The sequence below is a fragment of the Hipposideros armiger genome, unplaced genomic scaffold (assembly GCF_001890085.2).
Source record: "Hipposideros armiger isolate ML-2016 unplaced genomic scaffold, ASM189008v1 scaffold_1173, whole genome shotgun sequence".
NCBI classification, from domain to species: domain Eukaryota; kingdom Metazoa; phylum Chordata; class Mammalia; order Chiroptera; family Hipposideridae; genus Hipposideros; species Hipposideros armiger.
The window spans coordinates 307,101-326,949 of NW_017732523.1; the positions used below are offsets into that span (position 1 = coordinate 307,101).

General features: G+C 48.9%; 1 protein-coding gene and 1 pseudogene across 1 annotated transcript in view; one reads left to right on the forward strand and one right to left on the reverse strand.

Moving 5' to 3' along the window:
- TRIM26 (tripartite motif containing 26) overlaps positions 1 to 11,679 on the forward strand; it is a 13,041-nt gene extending 1,362 nt beyond the window's left edge. The window contains exons 2-8 of the mRNA XM_019632788.1: positions 2,272 to 2,766; positions 2,922 to 3,017; positions 4,298 to 4,528; positions 8,760 to 8,782; positions 9,240 to 9,355; positions 9,602 to 9,634; positions 10,164 to 11,679. Of these exons, the coding sequence (XP_019488333.1) occupies positions 2,272 to 2,766; positions 2,922 to 3,017; positions 4,298 to 4,528; positions 8,760 to 8,782; positions 9,240 to 9,355; positions 9,602 to 9,634; positions 10,164 to 10,822 (1,653 nt within the window). The 3' untranslated portion in view covers positions 10,823 to 11,679. The remainder of the gene's footprint in view (positions 1 to 2,271; positions 2,767 to 2,921; positions 3,018 to 4,297; positions 4,529 to 8,759; positions 8,783 to 9,239; positions 9,356 to 9,601; positions 9,635 to 10,163) is intronic.
- The window catches only part of LOC109376698 (cystatin-C pseudogene), a 12,826-nt pseudogene continuing 4,337 nt past the window's right edge, over positions 11,361 to 19,849 (reverse strand).

The following is a 19,849-nucleotide window of genomic DNA, read 5'->3' on the forward strand; positions in this document are numbered from 1 at the left end:
TATATATATATATATATATATATATATATATATACACACACACACACATATATATGGACAGTGTTTTTCTGATTTATTATCCCTCCTACACTTATTCATCAGTGTTCTTCTGTAATCCCCAGACAATTTTATTCATCTAATACATATATGATCATTTTCATAGTTTCAGGGGTTTAAAGATCCATCAAAACCCAAGGTGGATCCTGGGTTAAGAACACCTGCTCTGAGTGAAGAAGGCGCCTGATTGTGTCAGGTTTTGTGTGGACAGGAAGCTATAGCTGAGCTCTTCATAGTCCTTTTATTCTTCCAGGAGATTGCAACAGAATGAAATTCCCAGCCCCACATATAGCATGCGCCACCCCCAACAACAACGAAGGAAACAAATAACCTCAGCTTTTAAACTTCTAATCTGCTCAACAAAATAACTTGGTGAAGGACTCCAAGCCCCCAGGAGTCCCCGGCACCTGCTCCTTTCCTCTTTCCAACCCTTTGCGCCTGTACAACTGAAACGCGGGGCGGGCTTATTCCCTCAGCAAACCAGAGAGCAGGACCAGGCAATTCCTAAGATTTTTACTACCCTTAGTATCATTCTAAAAACTTTAACTCGTTTGCCAGTTAAATTACATAGCCCCTTAGTTTGAACTTTATATGTACATGTTTTTCACACTCATTACATTTCTTAAAGACACACCATCTCTAAATTCGTTGGAACTTCCAATGGAATTTTTTGTTGGCAGTGTGACAATCCCTTACATTTATACAGTACTTTCACTTTATACAGCACTTCTCATATATTACTTCATTAGATCCTCAAGAAGTAGGCATTATATTCCTGTTTTATTTCCCCTTTGGCTCCTAGAGCGGGGGGGGGGGGGGGGGGGGGGGGGGGGGGGTTCATTCTAGCCCATCCCTGTCACTCCAGTGAAAGAACACAAAGGCCACTGAACTCTGTTGTAATGGACTTTCACCGGACATAACTGTGACAATGTTGATTTCCTGTGGTTCCAAGTGCTGCGTTCCTGCTGGCAGTCATCTGTGTGCCCTGTCTTCCCGGCAACTGCTCTTGCTGCCTCCTTGATCTACAGCAGAGCAAATTCCCCAGTCCCGCCCCTCGAGGATCTTGTTTCTCTAACTCTGGAGCCTGTGTAGCTGTGGCTAGTTCTTCCTCACTTCCTCTGGCTGCCACTTTCCATTTCTGCTTTGAACACTGCCTGGATTCGGGAACCAAAGGTTCTGGGTTCTCGCCTAAGTTTCTTTGTGTGTACCATGCTTGTGCTCAGTACTTTAAACATAATTCTTTCACTCAACCCACTTAGAAACCTTGAAGGTAAGTATCACTCTCCCCATTTTATGGATGGATAAACTGAAACTCAGAGCCCTTAAATGAGTCACAGAGTCAGTGGCAGGCCGCAGCTGTTGGGTTGTGCCTGCTGAGGCTCCTTACCTCAGACAGGAAGTGGGCCGGGGTGGCAAAGGTAAATGGGATTCGAGTCCTCTCTGTGCTCCCTCTGGGGCCTAGGCCCTCGTCAGCACATTGCAGTCACAGCCAGGTGAGGAGTCCTCCACAGCGGTTCCCTTAGTGAGCCCCGCCAGGACAGCCAGACCAGCTGCATACTCGTAGAGGAGTCACTGCTGAGAATGGGTCCGGTGGGGCCAGGTTGTGCTCTGCCAGCAGGCTGGGTTGCCTAGAGGATTGTGAACCAAACCAAAACCACAGCATAGCCCAAGGACAGCGATGAAGGGAGGCACCAGGATTCAGACACTTGATGGTTCTTGAATCTTAGTAAAGAACCTTGGTGCTCTTAGTCCTTGAAACCTGAAGCCTGGAGGAGCAAACAGGAATCTCCTGGCCCTGTGAGGCCCATGCGTAGTCGTGCAGCTTGTGCCCTGCACACTCGAGCGCTGTGTACATAGTAGACAGCGTAGATTTGTGTATTTATTATGACAGTTTTCCAGCAGAGCATTACCAGGTGTCTGTCCTGTCATGGCTGGTACATCAGAGCCATTTCCCAGCTGACGGAAGGAAAGTCTTGAGGCGGGCGTGCTTTCCCAACAGCACAGCACGGGCGCTCCACCAGGCCACCAGTCTGGGCCTCAGTTTCCTCATCTGCAAAATGAGGTTAGACTAGACAATCAGTAAGGTCCTTTGGCTCTGATACTATTGAGCCTTGTAAGAGCTGATAAGTGTCTGTTGATTGCTAGAGCTGGCAGCCCTGTGTGAGGCTGCCGTCTCTGCCCTGTCTGCTCTTGACTCCATGTCTGGTCTCCAAGAATAAGAAGCCCCGACCAGTGAACAGAGACCCCTCTGAACTAAGGACAAAGGACACCATGGCCGCGTCAGTACCACTGCGGAGCCTGGAGGAAGAGGTGACCTGCTCCATCTGCCTCGATTACCTGCGGGACCCTGTGACCATTGACTGTGGCCACGTGTTCTGCCGCAGCTGTACCACTGACATCCGCCCTGTCTCGGGGAGCTGCCCTGTCTGCCCCCTCTGCAAGAAGCCTTTTAAGAAGGAGAACATCCGACCCGTGTGGCAGCTGGCCAGCCTGGTGGAGAACATCGAGCGGCTGAAGGTGGACCAGGGCAGACAGCCGGGAGAAGTGGCCCGGGAGCAGCCGCATGCGAAGTTGTGCGAGCGGCACCAGGAGAAGCTGTACTATTATTGCAAGGACGATGGGAAACTGCTGTGTGTCATGTGCCGGGAGTCCTGGGAGCACAGGTCCCACGTGGCCATTCTGCTGGAGAAGGCGGTCCAGCCCCACAGGGTAAGCCCACCTCGCCACCCCTCCGGATGCGCTCTGCACCCACCTTGAGGCCGCGGCCTGGCCACGACGCTGCCGAAGGCTTCTTGCTGGCCTGCGTCCACCCTCCTGCCCCAGCACAGAGTATCCATCTGTCCCCACTGTTTGTCTTTCTGCAGGAAAAAATTTTGAACCACCTGAGTACTCTAAGGAGAGACAGAGACAAAATTCAGGACTGTCAGGCGAAGGGAGAAGCTGACGTCCAGGCTGTGCTGGTAAGTGAGGCTGTTAAGGGGCAGCCTGAGGACTGGTGGTCTGGAGCAGGAGCTCCTGAGCTCATGAGGCGTGTAGTGGGGAGGCGAGCGGTCACCAGGACTGGCAGCGGGAGACCAGGGTGGCAGGCCACGCCCTGTCAGTCTGAGCTCTGTGACTTTGTTTCCTCATCTGACACGTGACTGCGCTGCCTGCTGTCAGCTAAGGTCCCTTCTCTGCGGGGCCACCCTGGAAGCTGTTGCTGTTGTGTTAGGCAGAGCCAGAGCGTAGGGAACCAAGAAGGGCCTGGCTCCGTTCTTCCCTTCACAGATGGGGAGAGACGTGATTCCTGAGAGTGAGGAGCCAGGAAGGACGGCACTGGCTCCAGGATAGGGACCGAGAGAGGAGGGCTGAGGAAGGCCTGACCGGCCCTGATGGCTCCGTGTCTGCTGGATCCCACACCCACGGTTGCCGGTGGTTGGAAAACAGAGGCAGCACATGTGTGCTTGATTAGAAATTGTATCAGGAGGGGAAAACTGATAAGCAGGTCCAGTTTTTTGGGGGAAGTGGGCATTGGAGGGATGTTTGGGCCAGGCCCGGCAGTGAGCGACTGGGCCCTGGGAGCAGAAGACAGCTCAAGTTTAAGGAGTGTCTCCAGGCCCTCAGTGTGCATGGACGCTGCCAGCCCATCAGTCAACCAGGGAACCAAAGACGCTGACCAGATCCCAACCTGGACTCAGCAGTGAAAATCGGGGGCAGGAAAGGTCGTGGTTCCTGAGCACAGACATTCCACAGTTTCAATGAGGGAACAGGATACAGTCTTATGTGGCAGAGATGGAGTACACACAGACATTTTATCTGTAATAGGGAGTGCTGAAGAGAGGATTGGTCAGACTTGGGTGAGATTAATCAAGGAAAGCTTCCTAGAAGGGTGACATACAGACATTAGTGTCCAGAACAGAAAAACGTATTGGCTCGCAACTCGCAGAGTTTCTCAGAAGGCCCCAAAACATACTGGTTTACCTAGAACAGGTAATGGGCTGACCAGTCAGGCAGTCGGGGTTTCAGTCTCGTGGTGGCTGAGTGAACGGAACTGATTCACTTACTGTGTCTTCCTTGAGGAAAGGAGGTTGGCCCAGGAATGCCCCAAGGCCCCTCCCCAACCTGAGCACTGTAGGTCTCATGAGTGGGGGGAGCTAGGGTAGAAGACCCAGCCTCATGCGCCTGTAACACGCAATCCTGGAGGGATTTCCGTGCCCAGGTGGAGGTGTCACCCCCTTCTCCCCTCCACCCACCCCTGCAGAGGAAGCTCCAGGACCAGAGGCAGTGCATCGTGGCAGAGTTTGAACAGGGCCACCAGTTCCTGAGGGAGCGGGAGCAGCACCTGCTAGACCAGCTGGCGAGGCTGGAGCAGATGCTCACGGAAGGCAGGGAGAAGTACAAGACCAGGGGCGTCGAGGAGCTTGCACGGCTGGCACTGGTCATCTCCGAGCTGGAGGGCAAGGCCCAGCAGCCAGCTGCAGAGCTCCTGCAGGTGAGACCTTCCGCGGGGCCGGGAGCTGGGATACCAGGACAGTGGGTCCAGGCCCCGCCACTCACTTGCATGACCTTGGGAGTGTCACTTCCTCCAGGGGCTTCAGTTTTCTCATCTGAAACATGGGGTGATGATCCTGCTCTGCCCCATTTCTTCCAGTGGTTGCATGAGCATAAGATGAGATGACTGGCATGGTGTCATTTCAAAAAGTAACTTTTCTACAAAAAGAAGTTAATAATATTAAAAAGTGCTGTAGAAATGGAAGGGAAGGTTATTAGTATTTTCATTACTCTCTTTCGTCCTCGTCACTGTCCTCATGAGCCTGTCTGCTAACAAGTCACTGGCAGACACTTGTCCGGTGGAAGCTTTTTATGATTCTGAAGGTGCAGAAGCTGTAGTGGTCGGGGGTGGCTAAGAAGGTCTGAACGGCAACTTCTCTCAGGAACCCAGAGGGTCTGGAGCAGACAGGTGCCTGGTGACGGGGGACAGAGTGGGAGAGGTTTTCCCTGGGACTCTGGAATTACCCTCAGGAGAAAAGATGGAAAACAGGCAAGTTGCCCCTGGAATGCTTCCTGGTGGAGGCGACTGATGCTGAGAAAGGGAAGCGTTGGACTGGAGAACAGGTTACCAAGTTGAAATGGCCCCACAGCGCCTCTGTCCCAGAGCATCCCAGAGGAGTCACGCCATGCCGAACAGGCTCAGCAGGCTTTTGGGGTGGCCTGCTTCATCCTTCTGCCCTGTGGCCCAGAAGAAGGCCTGTATGATGACCTCCACTTGCATGGCTTGGGGTGGCTGGGCCTGCGTGTCAGCAGCTGAAAAAGCCATCCTAGGCCAGTGACAGGGAGAGGGAGGGCAAGGCTGGGGCTCCCGGTGCCTGTGCCAGCACCAGTGGCCGCGGCCTGCCTCCCCTCATTGTGGGTTCAGACTCAGGCCTGGCAGGGAGATTAGAATTCTTCAGTCCAGCCCTGGTGAGACCACTGAGGGCCAGAGAGTGAAGGGGTCTGTCCCAGGCCATGGGGCAGGTCAGGAATCGAGTAAAAGCTCAGCCGGCGCCCTCACTCCCAGGCCTCTGTGCTGGGTCTCCTTCTCTCCCATCTTACCCAGTCTGTCTCTGGCTCCGTCCTTTCCTCCAGATGTCATTCTGTTCCCTCCAGTTTCTCTCTCAGGCTCTGACTGCGTCACTTGCTGCCTGTCTCCTCCCCCCTCTTCCTCTTCTCTGTCCCCTTTGGGGACGAGCATCCTTTTCCCAGCAGCCGCCACCAGGTGAAATGTGCCCCCGTGCATGGAGCAGACATGATGGGTGCTGGGGGACTGCATTGCACTTGCGTCTGCCCTGAGCCTCTCACAGGTCCACGCAAAGGAGCTGCATGGGCAGCAGAGGCCCAGCCTTCTGTGCCTCCAAGACCACTCTGATTGAAGACATCCCTTTGGGGGTTCGCTTAAAGCCAGTACCTGAAATGTTGGCACTGGGGGTTTTGTCCATGTTTGTTTGGCTTTGATTTTGCTGCAAGGACCACTTACAGCAAGGACCACTAACTCCTTAATTACTATTAATATTTTCCCAGGCGTTATTTGACTGTCAGTGGACAATAAGAATGAGATCCTATTAAGATAGAGGTTCTGATCCAAAAGTCTGCTAATAGAGAAATATACTTGTAGGTGAGAGGAAGAAGCAGCAGGAGAAAAGATGTAAAACACAGACTTTTTGACAAAAGGGATAGAAAAGGAGAGAAAGATCTTTGTACTGGGAACATCATGAAGATGTTACGGAGACAAGAAGATAGCAGCAGCCGAAGAGACACTGACACTGTCCCCAGTTCAGCCCTGGGTGGTCCTTGCAAGCTGGGGTGCCTCTCCCACTGTGGGTCGCCGTCCTTACCCGTGAGTGCTGTTAGTACCCAGACGTGCCCCATGCCGAGAGGGCCATGAGTTGTTGCCCTAGCCTCCGCTCTGCTTGCCTGTTTCACAGCAGCCTCAGGAGGAGCCTGGGTGGGCTGGATGTGGCTGCAGGTTGCCTGGGACTCCCCATGCTCCCCACTCTGTGTCCTTTGGGAGAAGCGTTCCTGCCCTGTTCTCCGGGTCCTGCCCTCTCTGGGCTGCTCACAACTTGATCCTTTAGATCCTTTATCCCTTAGACGGCTCTCATCCTCTACCGTTCTAGCAACTCCCATGTCACTCTTGGCCCCCTGACCTCCACCCCACCCATTTATTTGCCCTTTTACACCACATATCTCAGCAGGCTTGTTGGCACACACTGCTTCAGATTTGTCACCCAGTCCTCAAGCTGGCTTGAACTTACTTGTTTTGAGGGACAGATAAGAAGGATTTGCCAGAAACTCAACTGTGTCTGGACAGTTGCTTCATAGTAGGGCAACTGCCCTACTGTGTGGCTCTGACCTCCTGCTGTCCTTCCCTGGAGCAGAACCCGGCGTTCTTCCAGAGACTGACACAGTCATCAGCAGCCATGATTCGGTGATTCCATTTGTTTCCCAAACCTGCTTCTCCACCCCTTCCCAGTCCCCCTTAACTCTCTTCCCCATAACACTGATCACTAAGAAGGTAATATAATGTGTTCGTTATATTGATTGATTGCTGTCTGCTTTCCCCTGTTAGAAGGTCAGCTCTAACAAGGGTCAGGATTTGTATCTTTTTTTTTTTTTTTACTGCTGTATCCCAGGCTTGTAGAACAGTGCCTGGCACTTGGTCAATACCTGTGAATGAGTGAGAGGAAGGCAGAAATTAATATAGAGTATCACGAAGGCTTTAGACTCACAAAAGGGCAATAACCAGCATCTCACAAGGACGCCCTCCCCAGTCCGCCCTGTCTCCGTCACGCACGTGGCACCACCGTTCTCCCTCCCACTCAAGCCATGGCCTGCCCTTGATCATCCTTCAGCACTGTGTCCAGTCCAGTCTTTCGCAAACACACCTGGGTCTTGTCAACTGCCACTGCTGCTTCAGGCCATTTTATCTTACCTGGTCCACAGCAACAGCCTCTATACTGGGCCCCCGCACCGCCCCCCGCCCCCCGCCATGTTCATGCCACCTTCCTTAATCTATGCTCTAGACCAGCGGTTCTCAACCTGTGGGTCACGACCCCTTTGGGGGTCGAACGACCCTTCCACAGGGGTCGCCTAAGACCATTGGAAAACAAAAAGATATTTACATTACAATTCATAACAGTAGCAAAATTACAGTTATAGAGGAGCAACGAAAATCATTTTATGGTTGGGGGTCACCACAACATGAGGAACTGTATTAAGGGGTCGCGGCATTAGGAAGGTTGAGAACCGCTGCTCTAGATGGACAGATGGTTGATCGCTTTGGATTTTGGCCAGTTGCTGTATCAGACTCAAGTACAATGACTCAGATAAAACAGAATGTTGTTTCTCTCGGTAACAATTTCGAGTTGGTAGGTCTAGAGCTGCCAGGGCAGCTGTCCGTGAGGTCCCCCAGAGAGCTGGGTTCCTTCCACCTGGCTGTTCCTCAGACTTCACAGGATGCTGTCCTCAGCTGTGTGGTTGAAGGTGGGCTCACTACCACTATATCCAAAATTTAGCCCAGGATGACGAGAAAATAGAAAGCAATTTCCTTTTTTTAAAGAACTTGACCCCAAAATTGTAGTTATTGCTTCCTTTTACATCCCATTGGCTGGAGCTTAGTCTCATGACCAGACCTGGTTACAGGGAATCTGGGAAACGTAGTTTTGGCTGAGTGGCCGTCTGCCCAGCTGTTACTCCAGGAGTTCCATTATTAAAAGGAGGATGGGGAGAAGGATCCTGGAAGCTACCCAGCAGTCACAGCCACATGAAAGCAGATCACATGTCACTCCCCTACTTGAAACCCTTAGGTGGTTTACTACTGTACATAAACGAAATGTAGACAACTTGCTATGCCTGATCAGCCCTGCAGGATCTGACCCCGGCCTCCATTGCTGAGTCCTGTTCCATCTTGCCTCCTTCCCATTCTTCACCTGGCCAGCGCGTCCTTCCATCTCAGCACAAGTGTTGTCACCTCAGAGAAGCTGGCCCTGTCATCTCCTGCCCCGCCACTGCTCTGTCGTTGATTATTTTGTTTCCGTGTTGTTTTACCCAATGCTGCCACATGTCAGCTCCATGAGGAAGGGACCACGTTTGTTTTGTTTGTGATACATCCCCTCTCTGATGCGGTACTGGTACATATGAGTGAAGTCTTTGATTCACATTGATGCTTATGCTTTCTCCTCTTCCAGGACTCCAGAGACTTCTTAAACAGGTAAGAGCTTCCTTGTCACAGTGTGCCTCATCCCCTGTGCCTGTGTCCCCTCCCCTTCTTCTTGACCATGACCCATTTGAATTAATGGGGAGTGATAGGGTGCCAGAGCTGCCCGCGTCCCATGGTTCCTCCTATGACCTTCCATCCTGGGAAGTAGGACACATCTGTGAACTGGTGGCTTGCTGTCCACCAGAGCAAGTTCTCTGTGGAGTCCCAGCTCCTTGGCCGCCTGCCCTTGTCTGGGAGGGACAGGTGGCTTCGCCTGAAGTGCTCTGCATGCTGGTCTGCTTGTGGGTCCAAGTCCTGCCTCAGGCTGGGCAGGTCACTTAGTGACTTTGGCCCCTGTTTTTCTATCTGTTGATGGGGGATAATCACACCTTTCCCTCCCCCTTCATAATTGTCCTGAGGATTGAGAGCAATGTAAGGAGAGCTAAGGTCATGGCTGTCATCTTCTCAGGTACCCACGGAAGAATTTCCGGATTGAGAAACCCATTGCTCAAATGGTTAAAAGAAGGACAGAAGAATTCTCAGATAAACTGCTGTCCCTGCAGCGAGGCCTGCGAGAATTGCAAGGTCAGGGTTGGGGTAGCCTTGGAGTGGGAGGCAGGAGCTGGGGTGGTGCTGTGAGGGAGGGACCCGGCTCCTTTCGGTCAGGTTCTCCTACCTCAGTCCGCTGGTTCTCTTCGTTGTTTCTCTTTTCTTCTTGGGATCTCAGGGATGGCATCCTGTCACGAAATTGATACAATTGATACTGAGTAAGAAATGAGCCCATAAGTTTGCTGGGCTTAAGGTTCATTGCTGTCCTTTTTTCCTCCCTAGGGAAGCTGCTGAGAGACTTGGAATATAAGATGGGTGAGTGTCCAAAGGCTTATCCCAGACTTACCTCAAATAAACAGTACTGTCTTCACAGAGACTATGATTGCCCCAGGAGCCCCCAGTGGATTCCTTCTCTAAGGCCACAGGGAGAGTTTCCCAGCTGCAGATCTTAAGCCCCACCCCCTGTCACCCCCGTCCCAGTCCCCCCATCCCTCTTGCATTTTCTGACCAGTCTCCTACTCCTCAGTGTGCCGTAGAGGCCTCCGCATGATAGCCTGGCCTTTCTCTGCCCTGTGTTTGGTCATTCCATACTCACAGGTCCTGCCACCAGTCCCTTCCCTGTAACTGAGTTTCTTGTCACCTACCTGATCACATGCCTCCTGTGTTCAGAGGCCACCTCTGCTCATTTCGAACTCCTGCATCCCTCTGGTGGGCCTGGTACTCATGGACCAAGATGTGAATGGCACCCCTGGGACTGTGTGGTGTGGCAGCCCTGCCATAGACACCACAGAGGCTGGTGACCCCGGGTCCACCGGTGACACTGTTACTTCTTTTGTCCCCACAGTGAGTGTCACCCTGGACCTGCAGTCGGCCAGTGGATACCTGCAGCTGTCGGAGAACTGCAAATGTGTGACCTACAGTGGCCTGTACCAGAGTGCATACCTGCACCCCCAGCAGTTTGACTGTGAGCCGGGGGTGCTGGGCAGTAGGAGCTTCATCTGGGGCAAGGTGTACTGGGAGGTGGAGGTGCAGAGGAGGGAGAGCTGGGCCAAGGATGAAGAGGAGGGGGACGAGGAGGAAGAGGAGCAGGAGGAAGAGGAGGAGGACGAGGAGTCATTGGGGGATGAGGAGGAGGAAGAGGAGGAGGAAGAGAGGGAAGAGGAGGAGGAGGAGGAGGAAGTTCTGGAAAGCTGCATGGTGGGGGTGGCCAGAAACTCTGTGAAGCGGAAGGGAGAACTCTCGCTGCGGCCGGAGGACGGCGTGTGGGCGCTACGCCTGTCATCCACAGGCGTCTGGGCCCACACTGAGCCCGAGGTCGAACTCTTCCCGGCGCTGCTGCCCCGGCGGGTCGGCATCGCCCTGGACTACGAAGGGGGCACCGTGACTTTCACCAACGCGGAGTCGCAAGAGCTCATCTACACTTTCACTGCCACTTTCACCAGGCGCCTGGTCCCCTTCTTGTGGCTCAAGTGGCCCAGAACACGCCTCCTGCTGAGACCCTGAGTCCCGCCCTGCTGGTGCCTCACTTCTCTGGAATTCCAGGACTGAAAGGGGAAGGAGATGCCTGGAGCAGGGCACAGAAGGGACCCTGCATCCACAACTCCCCTCCCAACTACCGGACCCCTCGAGAGCTCCCTCAGTGCTGTCACTCCATCCACATGGCAGTGGCAGCTCTTCTCCCACTTCCTCGGGGTTCCTGTGCAAACCTCTGACCCTGAAGTCCATGGGCTCCTCCCTCCCTCTGCCCACTGCCTCAGACCCAGCCCCGTGCTTGCTTTGTGAAGTAAGAACCAAGTCATTCTCTTTCCGGGTGTGGCATCCCATGCTTCGTGGTCCTGGGAAAGATCAGTTCACTGTTACACCCCGGACGTTCTACTGTCCCCAAATCCCACAGCCTAAACCACTGTGCTGCCTGCCTTCCTGGCACTTTAAACACACCTACTGCCACCCCACTTGGAGTTAAACATACCTGAAAATGAGCTGAATGGAAATCCAGAGGCTTCCCTGGCCATTTAAGTCAGGCCCCTGGGTTCCAGCGGCCTCATGTGTCCAGAGCAGACTCCTGCTCCGCTGAGAGCAGGGCACTGCGTGAGGTTTCCATTACCAGGAGGCGGGGCTCCAGAGCCATCTGTGGTCTTGGGGAAGTGATCTCCATACCTGCAGCTTTGGGGTACACTTGTGATCAGTGGTCAATAACTTATCTCTGTGAGTTGATCCTTTTGAGGAGACTATTTTAAAGAATCCAGAACACCCTGCTCTTATCAGTCCATCTAAAATCACCAGGGCGAGGGCCAGCCGAGTGGCGCATTGGTTAAGAGCTGGCTTGGGATGCCAGAGGGCCCTGGTTCAGATCCCACATATGAGGGCCAGTGACACTGCCCTCTACAGCTAAGATGCTGAACAACAGCTCAACCTGGAGCTGGGCTGCAGTGGGTTGCCATGGGTTACCGTGTGTAGCAAGCTGCCAGCGTGAGCGGCCATCCAGAAGCCGGCGACTGATGTGCCTCGCCCGGGAAGAGCGCAATGATAATACCAACTTGGGCCAGTGAAGCAACGTCCTCCACAAGTAGACTGAAGAACAAAAGGACAGCAACTTGTCTGTTCCCCTTCCCCCAATTCCCCACCGCTGTTCCCATCCCCCCAACTCCCCAATAAAAATCTTTAAGAAATAATAATAAATAAAAATAAAATAACATTACCAGGGCGAATATCCAGTTGAGCCAAACCTCCCCGCCTGGAAATGGATCGGTTTCTCCAGCAGGATGGAAAGCTGACACTGACCTTGTCGATGTGCGGGTTCCATTTTCCTAGGAGGGGCTGGGGTGGTGAGACGGGTGTGGGAAGAGGAAAGAAAGGCAGCAGTCTACACCCAGCCCCACCGGGTCTTCACGTCAAGGGAAAAATGGGCATATCCTCTGCCGGCTGGCCTGGCCTGAGTCCCAGCCTGTGCCCAGGCCCCCTGGTGTCCACAGGTTAACTAATACAAGCGCCTGCTCCAGCCAGATTACCTGGCAGCCCTAGTCCTTACCCATCCCAGGCCTCTGTCAGTCCCCTGCTTATCTAATTGTACCTCCTTCCCTGCTCTAGTGTTTCCAGTCTCGTGGGTCTCACTGGTCTCTTCACTGCTACACGTGTGGAAGTTGCACTCTATATATCATATGCTGCCTGAGTCACACACATCTGATTTCTGCCTCTAGTTTTGTAAGCTCCTTAAGGGTGGATACCGTATCTTACATTTTCCTTGTAGTTTCCATGGCACTTAGTGCAGTGCTGGGTGCAGAGTAGGTGCTCAATAAAACTTTGTTGAATGGACAGTCTGGATTTCTATATATTTTACTGTAACTCAGATATCACCAGACCTCTCTTACTACAGAGGTTCCATTGATGGCAGGGTCCTTTAGAACTCTACAACTTTGCTTTCTGTCCTCGGCACATATACTCTTATTTGTGAAAGTCCCCAAGAGACACCCCCCCCATGGGACACAGCCCGCCAGTGCTGAGGCCCACCTGTTCCTCCCCTGCTGTGAGCCTGAGCTGATATCCAGCACGTGAGGTGCATGTGATGGCGCTCCCAGAAGAAGGGTGTCACCCAGCACAGCACACCCAGAGTCCTTCCTTGGAAAACAAGCAGTGCCCTAAAGAAATACAACCTACAGAGATTCAGTTCTGCCTCCCAACACCAGCTACCTGACAATTTCTTGTCTGTCCTCTGATTTTTTCTTTTCATTGAAAAGGTAGAAAAGGGAGAATTACACAAAATACCTCTAAGATTTTACTGTGGGAAAGAGCATATCCTTCCTGTACTCATTTCTGACTTGTTTATGTTTTCCCTTTTTCTTTTCTAAATACATATATGCAAAATATGTGTCAGTTATTAGAAGCAACATATGCATTATCAGTTATAATGAGGTCATTAATCCACATTTGACTCCTGATAGACAATAATTACTAGCATATTCTTAAATGTTTACATTTGTTAATATGAATTGTTTTCTAAAATTATGCTCTACTAATCTTATTTATGGAATAATTTCATAATTCTCAAAATACCTTTTATCCTTTCTTGGAAAGGATTGTTGTATAATGAGAAATATCTGAAATCTTTAAATGTGATCATTGTTTAATTAAAAGCTAAGTTATTAAATAGGGAATATTTCCATTTGAACAAAATATTAATGCTTTCAGGTAATTGTTGCTTTAATAAGTTTTATTAGCATCATACTTCCAAAATAAATTGTAGAAAATAATTCAGCATAAGAAACCCTCGCAAAATAAAAATGTTTTCTGTTACCACCTTAGTACTGAAAGCTGCCAATAAGATTTATTCAACAAATTCTTTGAACCTTTTAATTTTTTATGTTCATATTTTCAAAGTTGTTTTTTATGAATTACAGCTGCACATAAGGTCAAATATATCTACAATGCTATTACAAAAGAAAAGAACAGGGCCGGCCGAGTGGCTCAGTTAGTTAAGAGCTCGCTCAAGAGTTTGAGCTCTGAGCAACAGCGGTTCGAGTCCAGCCCGAGCTGAGCAGCCGCTGAGCTGCCAACAGGTAGCAGGATGGCTCAGCTTAAAAAAAAAAGAAAGAAAAGAACAGTCCCCTGTCCCATTTCTCTCCCTCGAGGCCCAGTTCATCAATGTAGCAGACTATTGACCTTCATTTACTAAATAACATGAGTCTGGGGCTTCACCCTCCATTTCCCCCTGTACACAAGGAAGATCTAGGTGTGTCCCTGTCCCTCGCCACATACGCGCACTTTCACAACAACCCCATGCCTGCCATGCTGGTCCTGGCATCAGGTAAGTGCTCAGTGTGCTTATTACCATGTCTGTGAAAATCACACCAGGGGCACGTGGTAAATCATAACTACTTTTCCCTCCTATACAATTTTTTGTGTTCCCTGGAGTCAGTAATTGTCTTTCCCCTCTTTTGCTTTGTCTCCTGCGCGCTTATTACTCATTGAACACCAAACTCCTCACCAGTTGTCACACCTCCCAAGATGTGCAGTTATCAGCTGCTGTTAATTTGCTTCTTACCGTGTCTCCCCTGAAGTCTGCAGAGCAGGCTGAGCAGTCGCCCCTTCTCCTGTACACAGCCTATGGCTCGTCCTGTACCGTCATCTCCGCTCTCCTGCTTTGGTTCTACTTTATCCTGTTTTCCCTCTTCTCAATTTACTTCATTTTGGTGAAGCATCATCCAGTAGCTTTCTGAGAAATGGTACATGGAAGTTGAATTTTTGAAATCTTAAATATCTGGAAATACCTTTCCTACTTTCATACTTGATAGATTTACTGAGTGTAGAATTCTTGGTTGGAAATAATTTTTTCTTCTGAATTTCAAAGGCATTGTTCCACTGTCTTCTAGCTTCCATTATTGCTGCCGAGAATTGTGACACATGATGCCAACTCTTGTATGTGGCCTGCGTTTTCTTTCTGGAAACTTACAGGGCCTTATCTGTGTCTCTACTCTTAAATTTCTTGATATGCGTTTGTATGAGTTTTTTTCAATGGGCCCTGTCATTCTACAAATTCATAATCTCTCAGTTCTTGGAGACTATTGAATTATTTCTTTTTTTTTTTAAGATTTTTATTGGGGAATTGGGGAAAGGGGAACAGACAAGTTGCTGTCGTTTTTGTTCTTCAATCTAGTTGTGGAGGATGTTGCTTCACTGGCCCAAGTTGGCACCATCATTGCGCTCTTCTCTGGCAAGGCAGATCAGTCGCCGGCTTCTGCTTCTGGACGGCCGCTCACTGCGGCTGCTGGCCGCTCACGCTGGCTGCTGGCCACACACGGTAGCCCATGGCAATCCACTGCCACAGGGACTGCAGCCCACGCCGTCGCCGGCGACTCATGGCAGCCCAGCTCCAGGTTGAGCTGTTGTTCAGCATCTTAGCTGTAGAGGGCAGTGTCACCGGCCCTCATATGTGGGATCCGAACCGGGGCCCTCTGGCATCCCAAGCGAGTTCTTAACCATCGCGCCACTCGGCCGGCCCTTGAATTATTTCTTAATGATTTTTCCTTCATTTTCTCTGTTCTCTCAAACCTTGTCTCCAGCATTTGTATATCTCCTGAAATCATTTACTGAGTACCTGTGATGTGCCAGAATGTTTGGGTCACGGCAGTGGTAAGGTAAAGTTTCTGCACTCATGGAGTGGAGGGGGACAGGCAATGAATGAAAATAAAAAAATAGTAATTGCATATGCAAAGAACTAAAATAGGACTGTGATGGATAGTGACTGGTGTTTGTAATGGTTGGTCAGAGAGGGTTTCTCTGAGAAGGTGACACTAAGCTGAAATTGGAATGATCAGAAGGAAGGTCTAAGATCACACCCATCAAAGTGAATGGCAAAGTCATAGGGCAGGGACAAGCCGTGTACAGAAAGACTGAGGAGAGTGGGAGACAGGTAAGCAGAGAAGAATCGTCTGCCTGTGGACCATGCTACTGTTGGATTTTTTCCAAGTGCATTGGGGAGCTAGTGATGCACTATAAGCAGAGGAGTAGTGATTCTGTTCAGCAGGCGTTGGGCACCTGTTTGCCAGGTGCTGTTCTTGGCATTTGAGATACATCAGTGTGTGTGTGTGTGTGTGTGTGTGTGTGTGTGTGTGTGTGTGTGTGTGTTAGTCCCTTTCCTCAAGGAGCTTACATTCTAGAAGGGAAAGGGAGCATAGCAAAACCAGAATATGTGGTGTGTTAGAAAATGAGTACAATGGACAAAAAAATGATTACTTTTTTAATTTTTAATTTTATTTTAATTTTTTTTGATGCAAGATTTTTTTTTAAAGATTTTATTGGGGAATTGGGGAAGGGGAACAGTGCTGGGGAATTGGTGAGGGGAAACAGCCAAGTTGTCCGATCTTAGTTGTGGAGGGTGCAGCAAGCTCAGCTCCAAGTCCAGGCACCATCCAGCTGCCCATTGGCAGCTCATGGACACTCAGCTCAAGGTACTGTGTTCAATCTTAGTTGTGGGTGGGCATAGCTCACCATCCCATGCAGGAGTCAAACTGACAACCTTGTTATTAGTAGCACGTGCTTTCACCAGCTGAGCCATCCTGCCACCTGTTGACAGCTCAGCTCAGGCGCAGCTCACTGGCCCATGTGGGAATGGAGCCTGCGGCCCTGTTGCTCAGAGCTCGCACTTTTAACCAACTGAGCCACTTGGCCCGCCTCTGAAGCAGGATTTTTTGATGTGTGTGATTGTGTGTGTACCAGGATCATGGTCTCGTGGAACCGAAGAATGAAGACATGGACCAGAGAAGTAAAGTTGCAGAAAAGGACAGTTTATTAGAAGAAAAAAAAATACATTTCAAAGAGATAGAAGCAGGCCTGAGCAGTAGAGAATGGCTCAAGGTCCATTGTTAGAAGAGAAAGTACACTCCAGAGTTGGGAGTGGGCCAAGCAAAGGAAGCTCAAAAGGCTGATTACTTTTTTTTTTAACAATTTTTTTGTTTGGAGAAATGTCTGCAGGGGTGATAGGAATCAGGTAGTCTATAGAGAAGGTTTTGTGGTAAATCAGGTGAGATGACTGGTTTGATCTAAGGTGATAGCAGGAGAGATGGAGAGATGACCACATTTGGAATGGATTTTGAGGGTACATACATACAGTCAATAGGACTTGCTGATTAGACTGAATGTATTAGAGGTAGTCAGGAAAGGCAAGTCACTGATACCCCTGGGTTTGGGTTTCAACCAAGGAGATAAAGATGAAAATTCAGGACAATTGGGGAGTATGTTTGGAAGCAGGGGAGGCAGAAGCAAAGACTTCTCTTTCGCTTGTGTTAAGCATGAGCTGTCTATTGGACATTTAAATGGGGAATGGTGAAACGAATGGAGTAGAAGGGTAACTCGGAGCAGGTGCTTGTTGGGTGGTGATGAAGGGCTGCTGCTCAACTGAGCTAATGCTTTTGGACCAAGGGGAGAATCTTCCTGGAGGGGTCAGGAGCATCTCTGAAGAAAAGCAGGTTGAATGGTGAAATGATGACAAAAATTGTGATAGATTGTTTCTTTCGTCTCAATATTTATACTCCTTATTTCTCTTCAATGACCTAGGACCTCCAGTGCTAGGTTGACTAGAATCAGCATCTATGTCTTCTTGTACCTGATATTAAAGTGATGCTTCTGATTTTTAATAAGAATTATAAAGTATGTTAAATTCAATGATTGAGGTATGAATTTGTAGTATATGCTTTGTAAAGTGAGAAAATTCAATCTCTATTAAGCATTTTAATTAGGAATGGGTTTTGAATTATATCAAATGCTTTTCTGCTTCTATTGAGGTGATTGTAATTTTTCCCTCCTTTAATCTATTAATGAATGACATTTATGAATTTCTTATGTTAAGATTTTACATTCCAGGAGTAAACTCTATCACTTAATTTTTTTGCTCAATTCTGTTTATTTTTATAACTTCATAAAGATTTCTCTACATCTAGTTTTAGTATTTAGTTTACATTAGGCTTATAAAGTGATTTCAGAGCATTCCCTCTGTTTTCTGTATGAACTTATTGTGAGAATTGCCTTCCCCCCCCCCCAAAATGAGTTGGTTTAATTCCAGGTGGTACAGAATTCAGGATAGAACAAAGACTGAAGAACACACTTCAGCAGGATTCTGGGTTGGGCTTACTCTGCCCTCCCAGCTAAGGCCGACTGAGAAGAATAAAGAGATGAGCTGCATTATTATTATTATTATTATTATTATTATTATTATTATTATTATTTTAGAAAAAGTTTACTCTTAAATGTAAAACAGGCTCCAAGACAACAAACACTTCATTCTAGCTATAGGTGGCAACAGGTGTCATGGCAGGGAAACGGGATGTTAAAACAGGAATGGAATTAAGGATCACCATTGACCCAGGCACAAGGAACAGCTCACTTTTTGTCAGATTCCTTAACTCCACCAGTGGCCAGGGGACCCTTCCCCGCGGCCTCCATGAGTTTCTCTGCTCCTCCTCCTGCTTCTGCTTGAATGCCTCATCTTCCTCGTCCATCTCCTTGGCCGTTTCAGGGGCTGCTTCTTGCCACCTTCGCGGCTGAACCTGATGCCTGCTATCCCTACCTTTTTTTTTGAAGGTTTGATAAAACTTGCCTATAAAAAACAAGTGTACTTAGTGTTTATCTTAATTGGTGTGGGGAGGGAGGACGGCTTAAAATTGTAATGTCTAATTTGATTTAATAAATGGTTATAGATCTAGTCAGGTTTTCCCTGTCACCGTGAGTCAATTTTGGTCACCTATAGTTTATATAAAATTGCCCATATGTCTCTGTTTTCAGCGTCATTGACATAAGTTCTTCGCAATTCTTCACACTCGTTCTATTTCCTATTTCCAATCTTATTTGTAATTCTTTTTCCTTGATCAGTCTTGCTGAAGATTTGGTGTTTTAGTAGTATTTTCAAGGAACAAGTTTGCAGTGTTATTGAATATTTTCTATTCCTTTCACTTCTATTTCATTTTTGCTTTTACCTCACTGCCTCTTACTTTCTTTAGGCTTACTCTATTTTTTTAACTAATTGGGTTAGACACTTAGTTTAGTTTCACTATTTTTCTCTAATATATGCATCTAAGACTATAAATTTCCATGTAATACTGTGGTAGACTTAAGGTTATGGCCACAAAATTCTTTGATACTCTTTCCTTCAAGAGGCAGAGCTTAATTCCTCCCCCTTGAGTGTGGACTGGACTTAGGGAGTCACTCTGAACAAACAGAGCACTGTGGAAGTGATGGTGTGTGAACTTGGAATTGCATGACCCAGCTTTAAATAACTGCAGCTCCAGCTTGTGAGACCCTCAGCCAGAACCACCCAAGTTGCTCCCAGATTCCTGACCCACAGGACCTGTGAGATACAGTCATTGTTTGTTGTCATAACTGCTAAATTTGGGAGGTAATTTGTTATTATGTAAATAGCTAACTAATACAACTACGCTAGCTGCATCAAACACTTGTGATGTTTCCCCTGTCTTTCAGTTTTAATATTTAAAATTTTTCATTATGATTTCAGCTTTGGTCAATGAATAATTTAGAAATGTGTTTCTAGTTTTGTAAATGCTTTTAAGGTTTTGGTGTTTTGTTTTTTTAAAGATTTTATAGGTGAATTGGAAAGGGGGAACAGTGTTAGGGACTTGGGGAAGGGGAGCAGCCAAGTTGTTGTCCTTCAGTCTTAGTTGTGGAGGGTGCCGCAAGCTCAGCTCAAAGTCTAGTCGTCATCTGGCTGCCCATCGGCAGCTCACAGCAGCTCAGCTCGAGGTATTGTGTTCGATCTTAGTTGTGGGTGGGCGGAGCCCACCATCCCATGCCAGGAATCGAATGGGAAACCTTGTTGTTAGGAGCATGTGCTCTCACCAGCTGAGCCATCCTGCCACCTGTTGGCAGCTCAGTGGCAGCTCAGCTTGGGCGCAGCTCACTGGCCCATGTGGGAATCGAACCTGCGACCCTGTTGCTCAGAGCTCACGCTCTAACCAACTGAGCCACTTGGCTGGCCCAGCTTTTACGATTTTTAAAAGACTTTTATTTTATTTATTTTTTTTTAAA